Source organism: Perca flavescens, chromosome 15 (assembly GCF_004354835.1).
Source record: "Perca flavescens isolate YP-PL-M2 chromosome 15, PFLA_1.0, whole genome shotgun sequence".
Lineage (NCBI taxonomy): Eukaryota > Metazoa > Chordata > Actinopteri > Perciformes > Percidae > Perca > Perca flavescens.
In genome coordinates this window covers 12423561-12442947 of record NC_041345.1, presented here as the reverse complement: position 1 = coordinate 12442947, position 19387 = coordinate 12423561, and the positions used below count along the sequence as shown (strand labels likewise).

General features: G+C 42.5%; 2 protein-coding genes across 3 annotated transcripts in view; one reads left to right on the top strand and one right to left on the bottom strand.

The window, feature by feature from the left end:
• The window catches only part of dnaja3a (DnaJ heat shock protein family (Hsp40) member A3a), a 4574-nt gene extending 1078 nt beyond the window's left edge, over positions 1-3496 (bottom strand). The window contains exons 1-9 of one of the 2 annotated variants that reach the window (XM_028598755.1): positions 3191-3496; positions 2582-2718; positions 2415-2498; positions 2064-2273; positions 1772-1924; positions 1541-1688; positions 630-694; positions 206-334; positions 1-116 (exon numbers count right to left, since the gene is read on the bottom strand). In XM_028598755.1, coding sequence (XP_028454556.1) covers positions 1-116; positions 206-334; positions 630-694; positions 1541-1688; positions 1772-1924; positions 2064-2273; positions 2415-2498; positions 2582-2718; positions 3191-3434 — 1286 coding nt within the window. In that variant the 5' untranslated portion in view covers positions 3435-3496. The remainder of the gene's footprint in view (positions 117-205; positions 335-629; positions 695-1540; positions 1689-1771; positions 1925-2063; positions 2274-2414; positions 2499-2581; positions 2719-3190) is intronic. The other variant, XM_028598756.1, reaches the window with a different exon arrangement.
• A 301-nt stretch (positions 3497-3797) lies between these two features.
• Positions 3798-19387, top strand: part of coro7 (coronin 7) — a 109704-nt gene continuing 94114 nt past the window's right edge. The window contains exons 1-7 of the mRNA XM_028598753.1: positions 3798-3968; positions 6265-6361; positions 6635-6715; positions 6951-7021; positions 7875-8061; positions 9084-9160; positions 13360-13410. Coding sequence (XP_028454554.1) covers positions 3909-3968; positions 6265-6361; positions 6635-6715; positions 6951-7021; positions 7875-8061; positions 9084-9160; positions 13360-13410 — 624 coding nt within the window. The 5' untranslated portion in view covers positions 3798-3908. The remainder of the gene's footprint in view (positions 3969-6264; positions 6362-6634; positions 6716-6950; positions 7022-7874; positions 8062-9083; positions 9161-13359; positions 13411-19387) is intronic.

The window sequence follows — 19387 nt, the reverse complement described above, 5'->3', positions numbered from 1 at the left end:
CTGGGAACTTTTATTTTGACATGGACATAATGATCTCCGAAGCCATGGGCACTGAGGCGAGCGATCCCCTTCCCTGACAGACGAATCCTCTGGTCTATCTGGATGCCTGCAGGGATCTGAAAGCAAGGGAAGAAATCCAGTCATTTATTACGCTGTGATGTTTCCCCATTGGAGGAGAAACCTGAGACTGTGCGCTTCTACTTACTGATAAGTTTAGGGTTTCATAAAGGCCTTGTGTCCTGGCCGTGCCACCCAGGATAGCTTGCGCCACAGAGACAAAAAGGTCAGAGTGGACGTCTGCGCCGTCCCTCCTGAACACAGGACTTTTTTGGACCTTGAACCCAGAACACATCACATCCAATCACACGTGGTTATCAAAACATCCCAGTCTCGAGAAGCGGCACACCACCGGTTGTCTGAACTGTGTTTATAGGTCAAAGAGCTCAGACAGCTCAGCGCCTCTCACTAGTCCACACACCTACAGTACATTACACAGGAGGACAATCCCATTATAGTGGCTCTGACCTGAACATGCACTTGATGAAGAGGGGATTCATTTAATTTCTGGTCCATTTCTGGGTTTGTTGTGAGATCTGTACTGATATTAAGGAGATGAGGTAAATACTCACCCGAAATGTGATGAAGATCTCCTTTTTACCAACTGGCATTCTGACAGTCTGACCATCCTCCACTCCTTGAAGCAAAAACAAACAACAATTTACATTTAAGTGTGAAAATCTATCTCAATGGTATAAAACCCTCATTTCCTTTCATACTTAAAAGATTTGAGCAGTACTTTAAATTTAAGCATAAGGACAGTTCTACTTTTACTTCCCTTATGGCCATTATGATTTCTGAAGAGTTCAAACACACAGATGTAACTGCAGCTGGGGCTCAAACTATTGATTATTTGGGGTTTTTCTAACATGGCTTTATCATTTGTTATGTGGGGGAATATTGTCACAGTTTCACATTAATATGCAAGGATATTTGGCAACAAAGGAAACAAAGCAAAAAGCAAAAAACAAAAAAAGGACAGCTGAAGACAGGAGAGGGGAGAGAGAGGGGGAATGACATACAGCAAAGGGGCTAGGGTTGGAATCAAACCACTGGCGGCTGCAGTAAGGACTGAGCCTTTGTACATGCTCAACCTGGTGAGCTACCAGGGTGCCCCATAATGAAACTACTTTTGATACAAGTACAGCTGCAATGATTGTGGATGTAAAAGAAAATCATGCAAGAAGAAAGTATGACAGGTATTTAAATTATGAATTATGTTCAGCAGTAAGTGTACCTGCATTTCTAAGCCATTTGTTATGAAATTTGGTTGATGAAAACCGACAATTTTGATTGATAAAAGCCTACAACATCTAGGAAGTCAGGAAGATCTGCAGCAGAGCAGACAGTAGTTGCTTCTGTCCATGGCTAATATGCTACTGGGTGACTTTCCATGCTCATTAATAGTGATGAGAAAAAAAAATCCCTTGGGGAGGTATTTACAGTGTGTAAACAGAAGAACAGGCAGTTAAGTGAGACTGACCTGCAGGCACAGGGACCATCACAGTCTTCCTCTGCTTGGTCTGTCCCACCCCATTACAGGAGTGACAGGGGGTGGAAATGACTGTGCCTTTGCCACCACAACGACGACATGTGGAGCGCATCACAAACGGGCCTGTGTTCACGGTTTCCTTCAGGGTGGACAATGCATGTGTATAGTAAATACAACAACACAACACACTTTGAAGAAAGGCAGTATGTGAAGAGCTCTTACCATGCCGGAGCCATTGCAGAAGTTGCAGTGCTGGACTTTGGTGCCTGGTTCGTGACCCTTACCATCACAGCGCTCGCAGGCTGCTTCTATGTTAACGGAAAACTCTTTGTTGACTCCTTTTGCTGCCTGAGTGAATGTCAGCTCCATGATGTACTGTGTCCAAAAAAGAAATGAATCACTCTGAATATGCATCAATAAAAAAAATACCAAATAAAAATGAGGACTTCTCAAAAGCAAAAATCAAAAAGACACTCCATAACTTTCACTCGCATTTTACAGTATCCTTGCTAACCTCCTGTGGCTGTTCAAATATGGCATTGAAGTCTCCAAACCCCCGGCCTCCAGAGAATTCCCCAAAGATCTTGCGGAAGAGCTCCTCTGGGTCCACACTGCTGGCCTGTCCAGACCAGTAGCGCTGCCCTCCACCACCGGCCTGACCAGCTTCAAAGCCCGTTGAGCCATACGTATCGTACTGCTTCCTCTTTCCTTCATCACTCAGGATCTGAGAAAAACATGGAGCAAAGTTTTAGATGTGCATTTGCAATTTTAAATTAGACTATTCACAGATTTCAAAGAAAACACATATGGGAAAATATACAGTAGAAGTGTCAACTGAAAGCTTGAATTAAAGACCGAGACTAACCTCATAAGCTTCGGCCAGCTGAGCAAATTTTTCCTTGGCTTGTGGGTCATCTTTGTTGGTGTCAGGGTGATACTTTTTGGCCATCTGAAGGACAACAAACACACTGTCAACTACTGTTTTGATTGTTTATCTGACAAGCTGTTGATGCATGTAAGGCAGGAGCAGACCTGGTAGTAGGCTTTCTTGATCTCTTTCTGCGTTGCTGTGCGAGGTACGCCGAGGATCTGGTAGAAGTCCTGCTTGCTGCTAGCAGGGGCACTAGTGTGAAAGGACAGTGTGCAGGCAGCATGGGGCGATTTGACACCTGGAAAAAAACAGTGTTAAAACAGGGTAAAAAGGTAAGTTAATACCATTTAGAACAATGGAGCTGCACTATTGCTGCATTCAGGCCTCACTTGACAAGCGACTGTACAGTTTTGCCACCGTCTAACAGCTAAATCGTTTTGTTTGCACTGTTTACTGTATTTACTGTTACAGAAATTACTGAATGTTCGGCAAAAAAATATGCTAGCAGCTATGCCAATAGCAATAGCTACCAAATTCAACTCGACTGCAAAATCTAAGTTAGCAAAATTGATCGTCAACTATCCTTAAAGTGCATAAAAGCTAATGCGTTTTTGTATTACACAAGCATATCTTAAATGCTAGTCTGGGCCCTTATCAAGCTAAGTTAAATGAATTGATTTATCATGCGTCACATGAGTTAAATAGAAATTACAAGACATTTAGCCTAGCCTAGCCTAGCCTAGCCTACAGGCCAGTACCACACCACTCACCTGACAGCCCTCTCAATGTCAACGCTTTCCCTGCTCCGCCACACATCAGGTTCCCTCCCCGCCACAGTCGTTCCGCTCCCACAGTAGAGATACTGCGGACCCCTCCATTGCCGGTGCAGACGACAGCACCGGCGGCCCTGCGATGTCCAGAGGACACGATGACTGTAATCCAGCGTGATGAACAACGGGCAGCCGAGGACGCCATCATTCCAACACCGGCCCCTGCTCCCGACACACTGCGCATGTCCGGTACGGAGTGGGCGTCACAGAGAACGCAAAGATATTCAGTGTGATTCAAGATTATGCTCTCTCAAGAAAAACTAGCAGCAAAAGTGTATCTTAAAACGTCACTGTTCATTTTAATAAACTTCACCGAAGTTGTTATATAACATATATAACATAATATATAACATTTATGAATGACTAAAAGCATCCAAACAATTATTCATAGTTGCATTGTCAAAAAGCATCCCAAGTGTCAAGTAAAAAAATGGGATGCACATGTTTTAAGACCCGAGGCAGCACGTGACCAGAGCATGGTGTTCTATAGTGTTAAAAAAAATAAAAACTCCGCCCAAGCGGACAGCTCTGTGGAGCAATACGAGCGTACACCGCGCGGCCAACCTGAACTGTCAGCTGTAGCAGGAGTCCTCTGCCGAGTACCAACCAGCTCAACAGAGACACCCGGAAGGCACGAAAGTAAATTTCAGAGAGCATCATGAATCGCTTTAAGACCTCCAAATTCAAAAACACCACTCCGAAAATTGCCAAGAAAGATGTGAGTAGCACACGAGCGCCTTGGTCGAGCCAGTTCTCTTAGCTAACATTAGCTGTGGTTATTAGCTGTGCTACTTAAGTTGTGTTTTGGGGAACGCCTGCCTGCAAGGGATGTTGAACTTCCTGCATCTGGAAGGCTGCTTATTGAGACAACTACATGAAAATCTCAACTCACGCACTAGTATTTACACGAATAGGCTAGTAGTGAAAACTACGAGCCATGTGGTTGCATAGAGCTGCTAGCCTACATCGGATAATGCAGTGACGCCCATATTATATTATAACGTTAAGTTAGCTAACTGAGTTTTCTCATTGCTTTGCAGTGGGTTTGCACATTTTTTTGACTGCACAGATTTGCTATGTAAGCCAGAGGGAAAGATAAAAATGTTTGAATGGCAAATGCGATAAGTGATATTACTGTCAGGCTGCTTTTCTATCTCAGTGATAGTTGTCCTGTAGGCTGCATGCGACATATCTGGACAAGACTGGAGTGTCTTGCATGCAAATCTGCCATTTTTCTCGTCCTGTGGACCCATTTCTTTCACGTTGCAACGCCTGCAGCTCTTCTTGCTGAGGTGAATTATGTAATCCCCTACCTTTTTTTTACTGAGGTAGAAAAATGCCTGGTATTTACAGAGACCGTGCACATCTCTGCCAAGGTTCTGAGACAGCAGGTGGTGCTTTGCTGCCGTGAATGATAAACTAGCCTTTCACACAAGAGACCAATGAATATGTGTGGATGTGGCTATTTCGGTGCTGAAAGTCATGTGACGGGATCTGACATGTCACACACTGTAGGAGAAACAAATGGGGCAAGAAGGACACATTGAGAGGAGAAGCAGGCTTATAGGGATCGAAAGAGACAAGAAAGTAAAGATGAGTGGGATGGTTTCATCTCAGATTATCCAGAACAATTTGGGTGTGTTCCACATGGTTTGAGACAGTAGTCACAGAAGTAGGCTAATTTTGTCATCTCTTATTTGGCTGGCACTCAGTCCCCTTAACACAGTTTTTGGTGCCAAGGTTCTTTCTAATAATGGGCCTGTGGATGGATTCACAGCAGAATGTGTTCAGTCTATCTCTTTAATCCTTAGAAACATGCAGAAAAACAGATACCAGATCTTGGAATTGTTGAACCAAATAGATATTAAGGGAAGACAAGCCTTTTGTAAGTGTCCTTAATATTATCCATGCAGGCAAGCATGCTCCAGTCTCCAGATAACAGCAATTCTCTTTCTGAACGGCAGACACTGAAAAAGATTTTGATTCAGAATGGTAGTCGTGAGATTTAGTTCAGGAGAAAATAATACAAAATTGATAAGACTTCTATGCAGGTAGCCAGTAGCAGAGGTAGGCTAACTAATGAATGAATAATAAGCACAACCTTGTATGTGGCTAAATCAGAATAAATCAAGTTTAGGATTGCCATTTATTGGGATCTTCTAACTTAAACTGAAACACAGCATGGATTTGAGCCTTTGTCACACTAGTGACACACATTTCCACTTGGTTTTTGACATACACACATGTAGAATATGTAATCCTGTTAAAATATATATGTATGCTTAGAAGTGCTGTCTGCAGGCCAAATGTGTGTCATGGTCAGTCTGTTACAGTTTTGTGAGGAGCAGCACAGTAGTTGCTGGAGCGTGTTGTATGGACACTCAGTCCTCTTGCTGCTCTTGCCTTGTTAATGTTGAAAGAGGTTTTAAGAGTTCTCTGCTGTGCAATTGCTTGGAACCCTTCCACTTCCTCAACAATTTGCTCATTCAGAGGCACTAATGTGTGTGTGCTCTCAGTTAGATCCTTCCTGTTTATTTCGGTGTTCACTTTATTTTACTCTAGTTGTTACAGCAACTTGGTCACGTGTGCTCCTTCATATTATGAAAGAGATGTTTTTCTGTCGGATTCTCTAGTGTTGTTGTCTAGTTGGTTGTGCTCTTGTCCTGTGTATACATGTCAAGATTCAAAGATTATTTATCCCACAACGGGGATATTCACACTGTTGCAGCAGCAAGGGATAGGGGAAAAAGTACAAGACACACTGAAGATAAACACACAATAAATACATTTAAGTAAATAGAATAAAATGTTTTGCAGTATTGCACAGTCACATGATTATTGCATGGTTTATCGGTCCTGTTTGTTAAGTGAGCACTAATGATTATTGGGCTTGAATTACATTTATTTTCCTCTCTGTTATGTAGTCTGACACCAGTTATTTATTTGCATTATCATACCCTTGTTTTTATCCGTTGTGATCCCTGACTTGTGCTTTCCCATGTCTTTAAATCCAGGGATGGATCAACAACGTCCGAGCTGGTTCTTTCTCCTGCCAGGGCAGCCACATCAAAGCGAGTGCCAAGCTGGTGGCCTTTAATACCGAGCAGGCTGGTAAGGCTATAAAAGTGTGGTCAAAAGGAACGTTTGCTTCATGTAGACAGAAGGATCAACTGTGTACAGTTTCTGCTATGTACAGTTTCTGCTATGTTTGTACTTGCGTTTCACCAAGTGTCCACGTTATTAGTTCAGAAAATGGAGAAGACTGAATCCTAGAAAAAAAAAGACTAGAAATCATGTTTTTGTTTAGTATTTTTGTGTGCTCTATAAATACTTTTATGGTTTTAACAGTATGATCAATTACATATTCTGTGTATGTGTCTGCAGGTGGAGGTATGCTGGGCCTGTCCTCAGTCAAACCTGGATCAGATGGCGAATGGACAGTCACGCAGATTTCCTGCCATTCTGGTAGGGTTTCTTTATTCTTTTGTCAGCACATCACATCAGTCCTTTTCTTTCCCTCCCTTGTCCCCTTCCCTCTGCATAACTGCCACCACTCCAACCTTCAAGGATACTCTGCCCTTTTTAAAGAAAACTAATCCAATGAAATGCAAATGCCTTTGCTCAGAAAGGAAATGAAGCTAGACAGCTGTGACCCTGATGTCATTTTTATTTCCCATGTGTTTTTCCTCCTCTCTGTCAGATCTGGTGACTGATATGGACTTTTCTCCTTTTGATGAATGTCTCCTGGCAACATGCTCTGGAGATGAAACGGTGAGATTTCTTTTCTCTTTCTTTGTATTGATCTTGTTTTTGTATACTTACACATAAGTCCACTTTCCGTCCTCTCAGGCTTTGTTGTTCCTGGCGGAGCTTTGAATACGATCTGAACCAGCTTGTTTTTTGGTAATTTAAACGTTTTGAAGACTCCCTCCTCTCAGCACATTATCCTCAGCCACAGGTGCCCTAGCTTACTGGAATCTGCTGAGTGTGGGTCTGCATCTTCAGACTCAGCAGCTCGGTTTACCTCAAGGATCTTTGGCCACACACAGACCTACCGCACACACACACACGCATGCACGCACGCACGCACGCACGCACAAGTGGTCTGCAGTGCCCAGCATCTGCAGCACACTTTCATTCCTCTTATCTGTTGCCAACAGGGTATATTGTTTCACCAACTGGGTTGTGCTGAGCAAGCAAATTAGAGTGAAACTGAGTGAAATACGAGTATTTTCATTGACTTTAAATGAATTAATGCAGTTTAATTTCATGTGCTCTCACATGTCAGCATTAACAAGAAATCCAAAGCTGAACCCAAACCCCAAATTATGCAGTACCATGGTATCACCATTTAGCTAAAACAGCTAGAGACTTGACCACCTGATCTCTGGCTGCGATGCTGCATCTTGATGTTTTAGATGCCTGATGTAGTGATCCTCTAAGTCTGCTTCTTCCGTCTTGTCTGGTGTGGCTTCAAAAAACAACTGTCAGAGACGGATCATAACCATTTCATTTAATGTTAATGTTTCTGCTGGTTAGGAGCATATTGGATCTTTGAATTGTAAGCTGTGGTAAATTGGAAGTGATACAGCCACCCACTATTTCCCTCCCTCTGTGTGTTCAGGTGAAGCTTTGGCGTTTGTGTGATCCAGAGCTGCAGCAGCCCAGCGCTCCAGAGCTGACCCTGCGTCCAGGTCAGGGCAGGCTGGAGCTGGTACTTTTCCACCCCACCTCCTCTGGGTTGCTGGCTGTGGGCAACACCAAGTCCCCCCTGATTTGGGACACCAGCCGCCAGGATACACCACTAGCAGGTAGCTACAGCTGGCGACGTGAGCAGCGCCTGTAAAAGCTTTTTCGTGTGCACTGTTTATATTAAAACGCACACCACAACCCAAATTAATTTTGTCAAAGTCTTTGTCGTACATTATGCACTGTCTGCATTTAACATTTCAGTCTCTGTCAGTTAGTCTTCAATTTTTGTTGTGGCCTGTTTTTATTTATGTGCAACATGTATATAATGGATATTTGGATTAAAGTGGTTGGTTTCCTTTTTCCATTGGGGACTGACACTGCCTGCGGAGCAGCAGAGGTAATTTTTTGATTTGCTGTCCTGGTCCCAGTCTCCCTGGACTGGCCTCAGGATGCAGTCACTATCCTCTGGCCTCAACCCCCCCCCCCACAAACACTGCCCCCTCTACCCATCCCATGACAGCTGGCCTGGCTGCTGCTGCTCACTGCTGATCCAACTTTTCATTAGCTGTACCCCACACGCTGTCTTTCATCACCCTCAGTCCTCATTCGTTAGTGGTTGAGGAACAAGGTCTGATTGATAAAAATCTATATTTGAATGAGTGCGTTTTTTTTCTCCCCCTTTTATTGTTTAAGTTCATGTCAAATCACTCTTTGTGTAACTATCTTAACAAGTGCACCGCTCATCTCTTTTCATCTGTGTCAAGCTCTGTGCTCACTTATGGCGTTGCAGCCTAATATGTGTCATGCTCATAATTTTTCTCATGGGCCTAAACTGTAAGGACGTATGATCTGTTCTTAAATCATCCATACTCTGTATTATTGTGTGTTTTTTTTTATTTGTATTTTTTATTTTGATGTGCTTGATTTATGGCTTTATCTCTCTCCTGCATTTCTCCCTGCAGTGACCTAAGATTTTTTCTGTAGTGTTTTTCTCTCCTTGTCTGTGTATGTGCCATCATTCTGTGTTCAGTGTGTAGTATCATGTTTCTTCTTCCTTGTTTTCTCCCTGTCCAACATGACCATTGTGTCTCTAGTCCTTTCCTTCTCTCATCTCTCTAAATGACGACGTGTGTGTCTGCAGTTCTGGAGCAGCACGGTGACCAGCTGCAGAGTATGTGCTGGAAACAGGACGGTTCCCTGCTGGCTTCCTCTTGCAAGGTAATGACAACTTACACTGCACAACACACACTACATCTTCATCCATTTTGCTTTATTTACAACCGCTTTATTCCTGTATGGACTGAGGTTTCCTTGTTGTAGTTGCAGTGTGTGACCACTAGATGCAGCCAGTGGCTCACATTCAGTGCAGCATGCCTCACATTAGACACTGCTGTTTGTTTTCTGTTTTATATAGTGTGTGTATATACAGTATATGGGGTTTATTTCATCAAAATGTCAACATGGGTAATTGCAAATAAAAAGGGTGGGGATTAATTCACACATTTGATTTGGAATTAGTGAACAGTTCTTTAGAGGGAAAAAGAATACACTTTGAAAGTCCTATGACGTAAAAGTTAATAGGTAGTTTGTTTTAATGCGCTAATAATGACAAAGAAAGAAATCTTGGCCGCAGTTGATAAATAGCCTGTGATTTATTTCCTTGTCAGACTGGAAACTGTATTAACTTGTTAATTAGAGCACTAACAAGGGCCCAAGACTGTGATTGAAGAATACATCTATCAGGGATTTAGTTCTGTCACGAGCCCACCTGATCCCTGAGCCCCCGTATCCCCAGTACGCACTCCTGTATGCCCCTTTGAACCCTCCCGTCTTCTGGTGCAACTGCAACTGACGACCACCACTCCTTTGGCAGTACAGTAGTTTTGTAGCATACAGGGAAAAACTAAGAAGAGAGAAAGTCTCCCAGGAATTTTTATGCATCCACATGGCCCCATGTCATCAGGAAATAATCACACAGCTTGATGGGCTTTCCATTAGGTTGTTAATATTTTGTGTAGGAGGAGAAAGGAGGGAGGTGAGTTTATGAGTAGTGGGCAGAGAAAGAAAGAAAGAAAGAAAGAAAGAAAGACAGGAAAGAAAGAAATAAAGAATTTATGAGTTGAGCTGGAATTGTTTCATGAATATTTGATTTGATCAGTGGAGGTAAACATAATTCATTTTTATACCCCAATTGTGCACCACCGTGAAGTTCTCTATGTATTTTTCTATTTATTAATTGAAACGAATTCTATATACCAAATGTAACCTATTCACTATGAATTCACATTCCTTTAGACATAGACTGATTGATGTGAAAGTGAGGCAGAGGGCCCCTGGTGTATACTTTAGACAATGCGTGATGAGCTTAATTGTGCTTGAGACGGAATAAACTTTGACACAAAAATCTTCCACATGTGGGTATTTAACAGGTATGATTGTCAGTCCACTCCCTGTTGTTTGTCTTTGCTCTGACAAGGGACAAATTACTCTTCCCATCCCAGGCTATGTCCAAATCACTACATTAACCTTGACAGGATAATCATCTAGGCCAAAAGCTACCACCCCTACTATTGGCCTTTTAAAAAAAGAACGAGGCACCTGAAAAGAAAGGAGGAGAGGGGAAATGTGAGACAAGATCAGAGTCGGGGGGGCCCTCTGAGGTTCTTGCCCTGTTGGGCTCTGGTGTCATTTAACCAAAAGGCCCCTTTCAATCTCTCCAATCCAACTTATTAAAGCAAATAGGGCCCGCCAACATGTGGGTCCAATCCCCCGGCTCTCCCATAGGGTAAACATTGGGGCGCATTGCTGGGGGGAAGATGAAGGGGAGACCACCACCCCAAAGGGCAGGAATCATGACAGGCCTGGTTTGGACCTAGAGAGATGTATATTTATGACCCACTTGGAGAGAGAATGGCGCCATTCATTTCAGGGAAGAAAAATCCACAGGTTGTACCAGCAGAGAGGGAAGACAGCCTGTGTTTATCTCAATAGTGGACAGGGCAGGGTTGTATGCTCTTTAGAAATGAGGTGTCACTGGATTTATGGTCCACGGTCCGCCTTGAATTTTCACATTATAACTGAGCTCCATACCATATTTCCTGTGGTGAGAAGAGTGAGATAGCGTTATTGATGAGGGGATCCTGCAGTCTCAAACTGACAATCCCAACAGTCTTTGACACCGGTAACCGCGGGAGACTGGGAAGAGGAGGCTAGCATTGCATAGTGTTTGACAAGTGAAGAGAGGGAGCACCCCTGGTCAAAGATTCCCAGCATCATTGTGTGTGTGTGTGTTAGCGTACATGTGAAAGTTGTGTGCAGCAAACTCTTTGTGAAAACTCATTAACAGCAGCTTGAGAATGAGGCGCCATCACTTTGATTAAACAGCTGCTGTCTCAGCACACACACACACACACACACACACACACACACACACACACACACACACACACACACACACACACACACACACACACACACAAATGCACACATGGCTATCCCGGCCCTCCATCTGTGCATTTATGAGTTGACCTGGTGTGTGTGTATTTATATGGGTTATTGTCATAGGCTTGAGAGAGAGTGTGTGTGTGTGTGTGTGTGTGTGTGTGTGTGTGTGTGTGTGTGTGTGTGTGTGTGTGTGTGTGTGTGTGTGTGTGGCTTGGTGGACACATCTGTACTTGAGTAGCCTCTCATCTGTGTTTGCACAGCCAGATAGTATCCTCCCTCATGTTTTTATTTGCACAACAACACTGAGGTTGATATGCCAGTGAGTGAACTTAATATGGCAAATGTAAATGTTTGTATATATGTGCAGTAGATATGTGTGCATTTGGTTATTCTAAAGTGCGTTCGCAAGGTCAGGGAACTGAAATGATGGTTGGCTAAAGAGCTCCAACACAGTCAGTTGACAGAAAATTAATCCGCAACGGTTTTGGTAATTGAGTCTTTATTTTTGCCAAATGCCTAAAATTTGGGGGTTTTATGACTTTGTCATACATGATAATAATCTAAATATATTTGGATTTTAGACTGTTGCTCCTAAAAAAGAAGGCATTTGAGGATATCCGCTAGGACTGTTGGGAATTGTAATGGTAATTTTTCACTATTGACAAAAGAATTCCTTCATTAATTGAGAAAATAATCCGCAAATTAATTGATAATGAAAATAATTGTTAGTTGTAGCCTTAGTTGGCTATCTAAACCAGATTTTGTTTTTTTGCAACAGGTGTGTGTGTGTGTGTGTGTGTGTGTGTGTGTGTGTGTGTGTGTGTGTGTGTGTGTGTGTGTGTGTGTGTGTGTGTGTGTGTGTGTGTGTGTGTGTGTGTGTGTGTGTGTGTGTGTGTGTGTGTGTGTGTGTGTGTGTGTGTGTGTGTGTCATTGCTCCCTGAGCCTTTGGCTTAGACCTAGGTCACAGAGGCCTCAAGCCTCGGGGCATCATATTAGTGGGTGGGCAGACTACACAAACACAAAGACAGAGAAAGAGGGCACAGTAAGAAACCCCCCGTTTGCTATGTTAGCTAATACAACCGCAAATAAATCCTGGCTTGGGTTGCTGTGGAGAGCAGGACAAAGACAAGCAAAAGCTCACATTGATCATTTGCTTCAACATTGGATGCAGCCTGATAGGATACGTGTGTGTGTGTGTGCGCTTGACTGTGTCATGGTCAGCTTCCTGATTCTCTTTGACGTGTATATGTGAGTTAAGTGTGTGCCTGGTTTAGTCTAAGTCTATATACTTATTACCTGCTATCAGCCCTGTATGTCTGCTGTGATCACAGTCACACAGCGATATTGAGTGACATGGTAGAAATACACGCATGTCCCAGTCACAGCCTGATCCCATTAGGCCCCATTTCCTCTCAATCACGCAGGAGGCTCTCTGATTGGCTGCTGTGATTGATGCCAAATGCGTGTTTGGGCTGACCGGGGTCAAGGCACACGAGGCTTCAGAGAGGTCACTGGATTGCATTTGCCGACGATGAATCAGTCAGATCACACTGATAAATGGAGAAACTTCAGAGAGCTTGTGTTATTCTTTAACTGAATTATACTAAGGTGGAGGGACTCTTTTATTAATGTTTTTAATATGCGGCTTTCATATTTCGGTTGTCTATTTTTCGTTTCTATGAGAAAAAAACGTACAGCTGACTGAGGAGCATTTCATTCCTTCCCCTTTCTCTGTGAGAACTTTAAATCTTGACCTTGCACATGCTCTTTGACCTCCTATTGCACGTCTTAATTATACTGCCAATTTATTAGGTACATCTATCTAAAACTAATGCAGTCTAATACAACCGTCTGGCAATAAATCCTACCCTCATGAAGGTTATGATGTTCAGCTTTTTTTGAAACTGTAGAGAGGTGTTGATTCAACTGTATGATTTATGTATTTTTGTTTTTTTATTCTTTCATCTGTCTAGGACAAGATGCTGCGAGTGTTTGACCCCAGAGCCCAGCTGACACCTGTTCAGGTAAGTCCCCTAATAACGCCCTCACCACACGGTTCTGAACACCTGGCAACTGCTCTTAGAAAACAGGGAAATCAAATCCAGCCTAGAAAACCATGTATTTAGTACAGACAGAACTTTATGAAGCCCTATTTAAGGAAAACAAGGCAGAAAAAGAGTCCTTATCACTCCACTGCCATTTACTGTAAGTATGTTTGTTCCACACTGCATTTATTGATGATAAGCATGTTGACAGTTGACCCCGTTAGTTCACCACTGGCCACTCTCAGTGATTCATCTACTATTGATTTATGGATTTGCTACACAAGCTACAGTCTCCGCTCTCCTCTTCCCACGGTACCCATCCCACACTAACTTAGCACGACCATGAACCTCTCCTCTCTCACCGCTCTCTTCTTTCCTCATTGGAAATCTCTCACCAATGACAACCAGGCCTGAGCCAATAGGACTCTCTCACAACCAGCAGCAATGAGGAAGTGGAGTGGTTGAGCATTTGTATGTTAAGGGAAGATTAAGATGTGAGGAGGGGGGCGACTGTTGTGAGAGGCCGGTCAATGTAGAGCAAATATTCTCACACTTTTCAGTGGTGGACCTCCCAGGGTGTTTTAATTACTGAGATGCTCTCTCTGTCTTCAAGCCGTGGGCTCTCTCATTTGTAAATATGAGGAATTCTGCAAAAACACTACATGCCGCAACTGACATACATTTTAGACCACGGAAATACCTGGAAGGCACATCACCCTGTGTCTCTGCGTATGATTGTCTGTGTATTAGGGGAGGCATTTATTTTTTTTTTTTATTGTGTATGTCTCAGGGTGTACCACCTAGTGTCATATAGTCTCTCCCAGTAAACAATAAGTACCCCATATCCTCTCCAGACTCCATCTGTAACTTGTAAACAAATAAGACAATCAGCTATAAAACTGAAAATACAGCAGTTCTTATTTATAAAAGTGCAAATTACATAGAATAATAACAAAACAAAATTCTACTTAGGCGAGACCTTCCCCCACAAAAGATAAAAGAAAGTATTCTTGCTATTAAGTGCGACAGGAATACATATTGGGTGTCCCTAAAGAAACACGTATATAACAGTAGTTCCGCATTACATTAATTAATTTGCACGCAAGTTTTATTAATTTTTATACTGTGTATTCTCCGTGAAAATTCATGTACCGAACCGAGACGCCCGTACCGTTTTGGTTCAATACAAATACATGTACCGTTCCAACCCTAATGTGTACGTGCTCCCCCCATGGGTATGCGTTTTTTGAAATGTTTACAGCTCGTGAAAGGCATACTGTATCAGAGGTATGTGATGTCATTGACTCTGACAGGGAGGGAGTCGGCAGTGAAAAAGGTACATGTGGATTATTTTCTTTGTGGCACACTCAGAACTGGATGCCTTCGCAATAAAGAGTGTGAATACAGTGCACGTGCGCCTGTGTTCGCTTAAATAACATGAGCTAGGCTGGCTCCCCTCCCAGCGTTTGAACCTGGATGTTTACAGCAGGTGTGTTGAAGTCCTTTTTAACACACTGCTTTTCAGCAGGCTTGTTTGAATTTTCTCTACTGCAGAGTCTCTCTTACCAGACCTGCAATGGGGACATCAAGCACAGCTTTTCAATAAATGCTATCCCAAGTCCTCTGCAACTCCGCACACTCTGTTTAACAAATTTGCTCTAAAGTTTGATGTAAATCACTTTTTGCAGTCAAAGGGTCTCATTAGTTCCGATTGAATCAGTGCTGTGTAGTCTGTCTGTCTGAAACAGTGTCTCCAGTAAGATCCCAGTGGTTACTGGTGGTGGGGATGAGCAGCTTGGACATTCCAGCCAAGTATATATGGGATTTTTCAGTCCATTAGAGTGTTGTCAGTGGTAAGCAACAGACCGTATAGAGGAGAAAGAGAGGAAAAACATGCGACAAAGGTCTCAAGGCAGATTTGAACCCAGGAATATGTTTTTAAGTTTCAGCTTTTTAGTATGTGTAAGACTAACTCCTGGACCGCCAGTAGTGTACTTACAGTATGATATTAATATATGCTTACTTTAGAATCCGAATCAGAAAAGCTTTATTGCCAAGTATGTTTTTACACATACAAAGAATTTGTTTTGGTGTTGGAGGTGCATGTCACACATTCTCTCTTTAGTACTTCGGTTCTATGCTACTTTATACTTCCACTTCATTTTATAGACAAATATTTTTTTTTCTTCTTTTTACTAAACTACATTCATCTAGTTGATTGTTGATGCTTATGTACCTTTACTTAAGTAAGATTTTTGATGTAGGACTTACTTGTAACAGAGTAGTTTAAATTGTTGTAAGTAAATGAGCTGAATACTTCTCCCACCACTGCGGGCTGTGAACTGGTACTGGGCCAAGGAACATTTGCTACAGCGCCATTAGGAAATGTTATAATTCCATAAAAGTTCAAAAGAAAACCAGTCCGTCATCACTACTTTTTAGCATTCAGCAGTCCATGAAATCTGTATGTGGACACTATCTGACTGTTGCTGAAATCTGAAATCTGTGAATTCTTTTACATTTTTTATTTAGTAAGTAACCACCAACCAGGTCAAATATAGTTGTTTTGTTCAGTTTAGCTTTTATGCCCACTCACTCTCTTTTTTGCACGATCCCTTGTCTCTCTGTCTTTCTCCCTTCTTATCATTTTTAAAGTTGATATCAAGGCAGAGCCCACACGTGGTAAAACTAATAACATATTTTTACATTTAAATTTACATTTGTGGTCTAAAAGGTTGCTTTTAGACTGCTGGGCCCCCAGACCATTGAGCCAAGTCTCTTAGTTTTTTTTTTTTTTTTCCCCCACTCTCATCAATCCTCTTGGTCTTACTGCTATGGAGAGGAGGACCAAAGAGTGAAGAAGCCTGAGTCAGCATCCTGTCCTCCTCTGCACCCCACACATGGCTTCACCACTTCACACCACAGAAGAGTTAGGACCTAGTTCAAAGTTATTAGAGGGTTGCTCTTCCCTTTTTAGTTTTGTGCTCTCGTTTTCTTTTTCTTTGTGCCTATCTCTCTAAAATATCCGAGGTCCTGCTTTAATTTGGAGTCCCTTGAGTGGGCAGAGCCTCACACTGACAGTTTTCAGATGTGCGACTCTCTCTCTCACTACTACTAGAGAATGGGAGAGCCAGTGCCACTCCTTTCAACACACCATCTGCTGAAGAAGCATTGAAAGGGTGCGGGCGATGAATCTTAAACCCTCTGAACATGATGAGGCCAGTAATTTGGATGCATAGAAAGAGTATGAAGCTCTAAGTTCTAAATGGCCCAGCAAAGCAATGTTCAACACCATAAAACACAACCTAACATTTCACGTTGTCTCAGCGGTTACAAGGAGATTCAACAAAATTGGTTGTTTGTGATGCAAGGGCACAGTGACGCACTGCCATTTTCTCCAGTTTTCATTTTGATCAGTTTGTTGTTGTAGATGTGATGTGATGGCAGGAAAAAGCCAATCCGGCCACAAAGTAAACGGAGAGGGTTTGCAGAAAGTGTCCAAGCGATTTACATTTGTAACCTCACTTGGAGGTCTGTTTGGCTTCTTACATGAGAGCCAGTCAGTTGTCAGGGGGGTGGATGTCTCACGAAAGCTGCAGAGCATTAGAGTGAAGTGAGAGAATAGAGTGCATAATATGTTTTGTTTTTTGAGGTGGCAGGCGTTTGTATTTCCCTGTAATACACAATCAAAGTGCTATGCATCTAAAACAACCAGATCAGACACAAAAGGCCTAATATGGGCCATTTATTTATTTCCATCAAATGTTGTTTTTATCCATGCTTTTCCGGTACCATCATTAGTGTCTATCCCATAGTCCAAACGGTTACTCAGAACAAAGGCTCACCTCACCTCTATCAGTCACTGATAAAGTTACAGTCCTACTATTGCTGATAAACTTGGACGTTTGTACCGTGAGGCTAGTCTGTTTCATTTGGGCAGGAGGTGTACCTACGTGCCCCCCATCCTTCCAAAGATCCAACCCCTGAGCTGGGACACAGCTCATGGGCGACCACTGTTGTCCTGGTTCCACCCATGGCAGCATGGTCGGGTGGGGCTGGCTCATCCCTGTGGCCAGCACTGAACTGTGTTCTCCCCTAGCCAGGTGGGGGTAAATATAGGCTCTAATTACAGCCCTGTCTTTGCTGTATTTATGGGAAATAAGACTGTGTAGGGTAATTAAGGTCTTGGACAGGAGGAGCAGTATATACTGCATCTGTAATCAGTGCAAGTGTGTACGTATGTGCGTGAGTCCCACTACTGAAGAGCCGATTCAGTTTCGGATTTCAAATTCAAACGAAGCCAAATCAATTAAAATGTTTTTTTTACAGATATAAATCACACACAGTGAAAGGATAACAAAGTGGTGAATCATCAAGCACCAAAGATAAACACGTGTCGCATTAAAAAAACTTTTTTTTACTTTTACGTTTGCTATTCTGGGTTCTGCCCTCTCTGCCATAACATCCCTATACTGGCCTCTTGTTTTCAGATGAGTGTCTTTCACGTCTCCCTGTAGTTAGGCCTCCGCCCTGCTTTCTTGCACTAAGCTACCCGACTGCTCAGACCCAGCACACAGGGAGAGAAAAGGCCGGCACATTGCTGACCTGATCGTTATGAGACAAGTTGTTTTGTGGATGTAAGGACACGTGCCTTACACAGACATTTGTGTCTGCTCTCTCCTGTCTTATTGTATCTTTTGATATGTCGTGAATTTGCTGAGTCTGTGGTTCTTAGTGTGTCTGGTGTGTATGTATACCATGTGTGCTTCAAATTACAGTGCTGAAAATACCCCTCATAGTTTTAGGCCAGTGCTGGCCGTAGAGCTGTCGATCTGCGGTCGCTGGAAGAGGAGGGAGACGGGAAAAGGGAATAGTTTGCTGGACTTGGGGGCCAGATTCCTCTTTTTCAGCTCAAGCTTCTGCTGCTTTGGGTGAAATTAGAGAGGACCACAAGCTGGAATGGGTTTGGACTTGAGGAGGGAACGCTGGGCAGGGCCAAGGGAAAGCACAGCGGTTTCATTTCTATAGGTGGCTGAGAGCAGCCACTCATACCATCTTTTATATCCTGCCATAAATTTCTCTCTCGCTCTCGCTCTCTCTGTCTCTCTCTCTCTGTGTTTTGTTAGTTAGTGAATAGTTTGTTTAATAGTTTAAACTAAGTTAATAGTCAAAACCTTTTTTATGTTTACACTGTTACGTTGTCTTTCATAAGTTTATTCAACTGTTATATATTCTGCATCAAACTGCTATATTTAATAACCAAATTTAAGGGATCCTTGATAAAAATTGGTTTATGTTGTTAATGTTTTTATGTTTAAGAAAAATGGAGGGCAAGCTCAAATACAAATTGAACATTCAGAGTTCAATGAGTACCGCATACATTTTTATAAAAGTATTTGAAATATGTCGATACAGATATGGGAATTTTTTTCTCAGTCCCAAAAATGCTCAGTATTCTGTTCTACCAACAAATTATTTATTCTCACATAATGTCAACACTTGCCAGAGAATGAGATTTTGATACTTCCTGCAGAATGAAGCTTGTTTAGACTTTGGCGAGTGTCTGGTACTAACACCACAGGCATACGGAGGCAACATTATGAAATGTGAAATATAATGTCTGTAAAGACCGGGGGCTCATTCCAAGAATGTCACAGCCTTACTCAATGCTGAGCTCTACATTCCAGCTACACAAGCTGCATAATTCTACCTGAAGCTGAGCCAAAAATACTTCTCTATGCCATGTTTATAGCCAACATACACGATAATGCTTGTTGGCTGGAACAATACCATTCGTGATTTAATAGCCAGTCTCTCATACACTGACTCTCTGACACTCTGCATGTGTAGTGTGACTGTTAAACACAGCTTTTTACTGCTGAATATGTGTTTAACATTCATTTCTCTTTCCAGATGTAAACATGACATAGCAGAAATATTCCTCTGTACACACAGC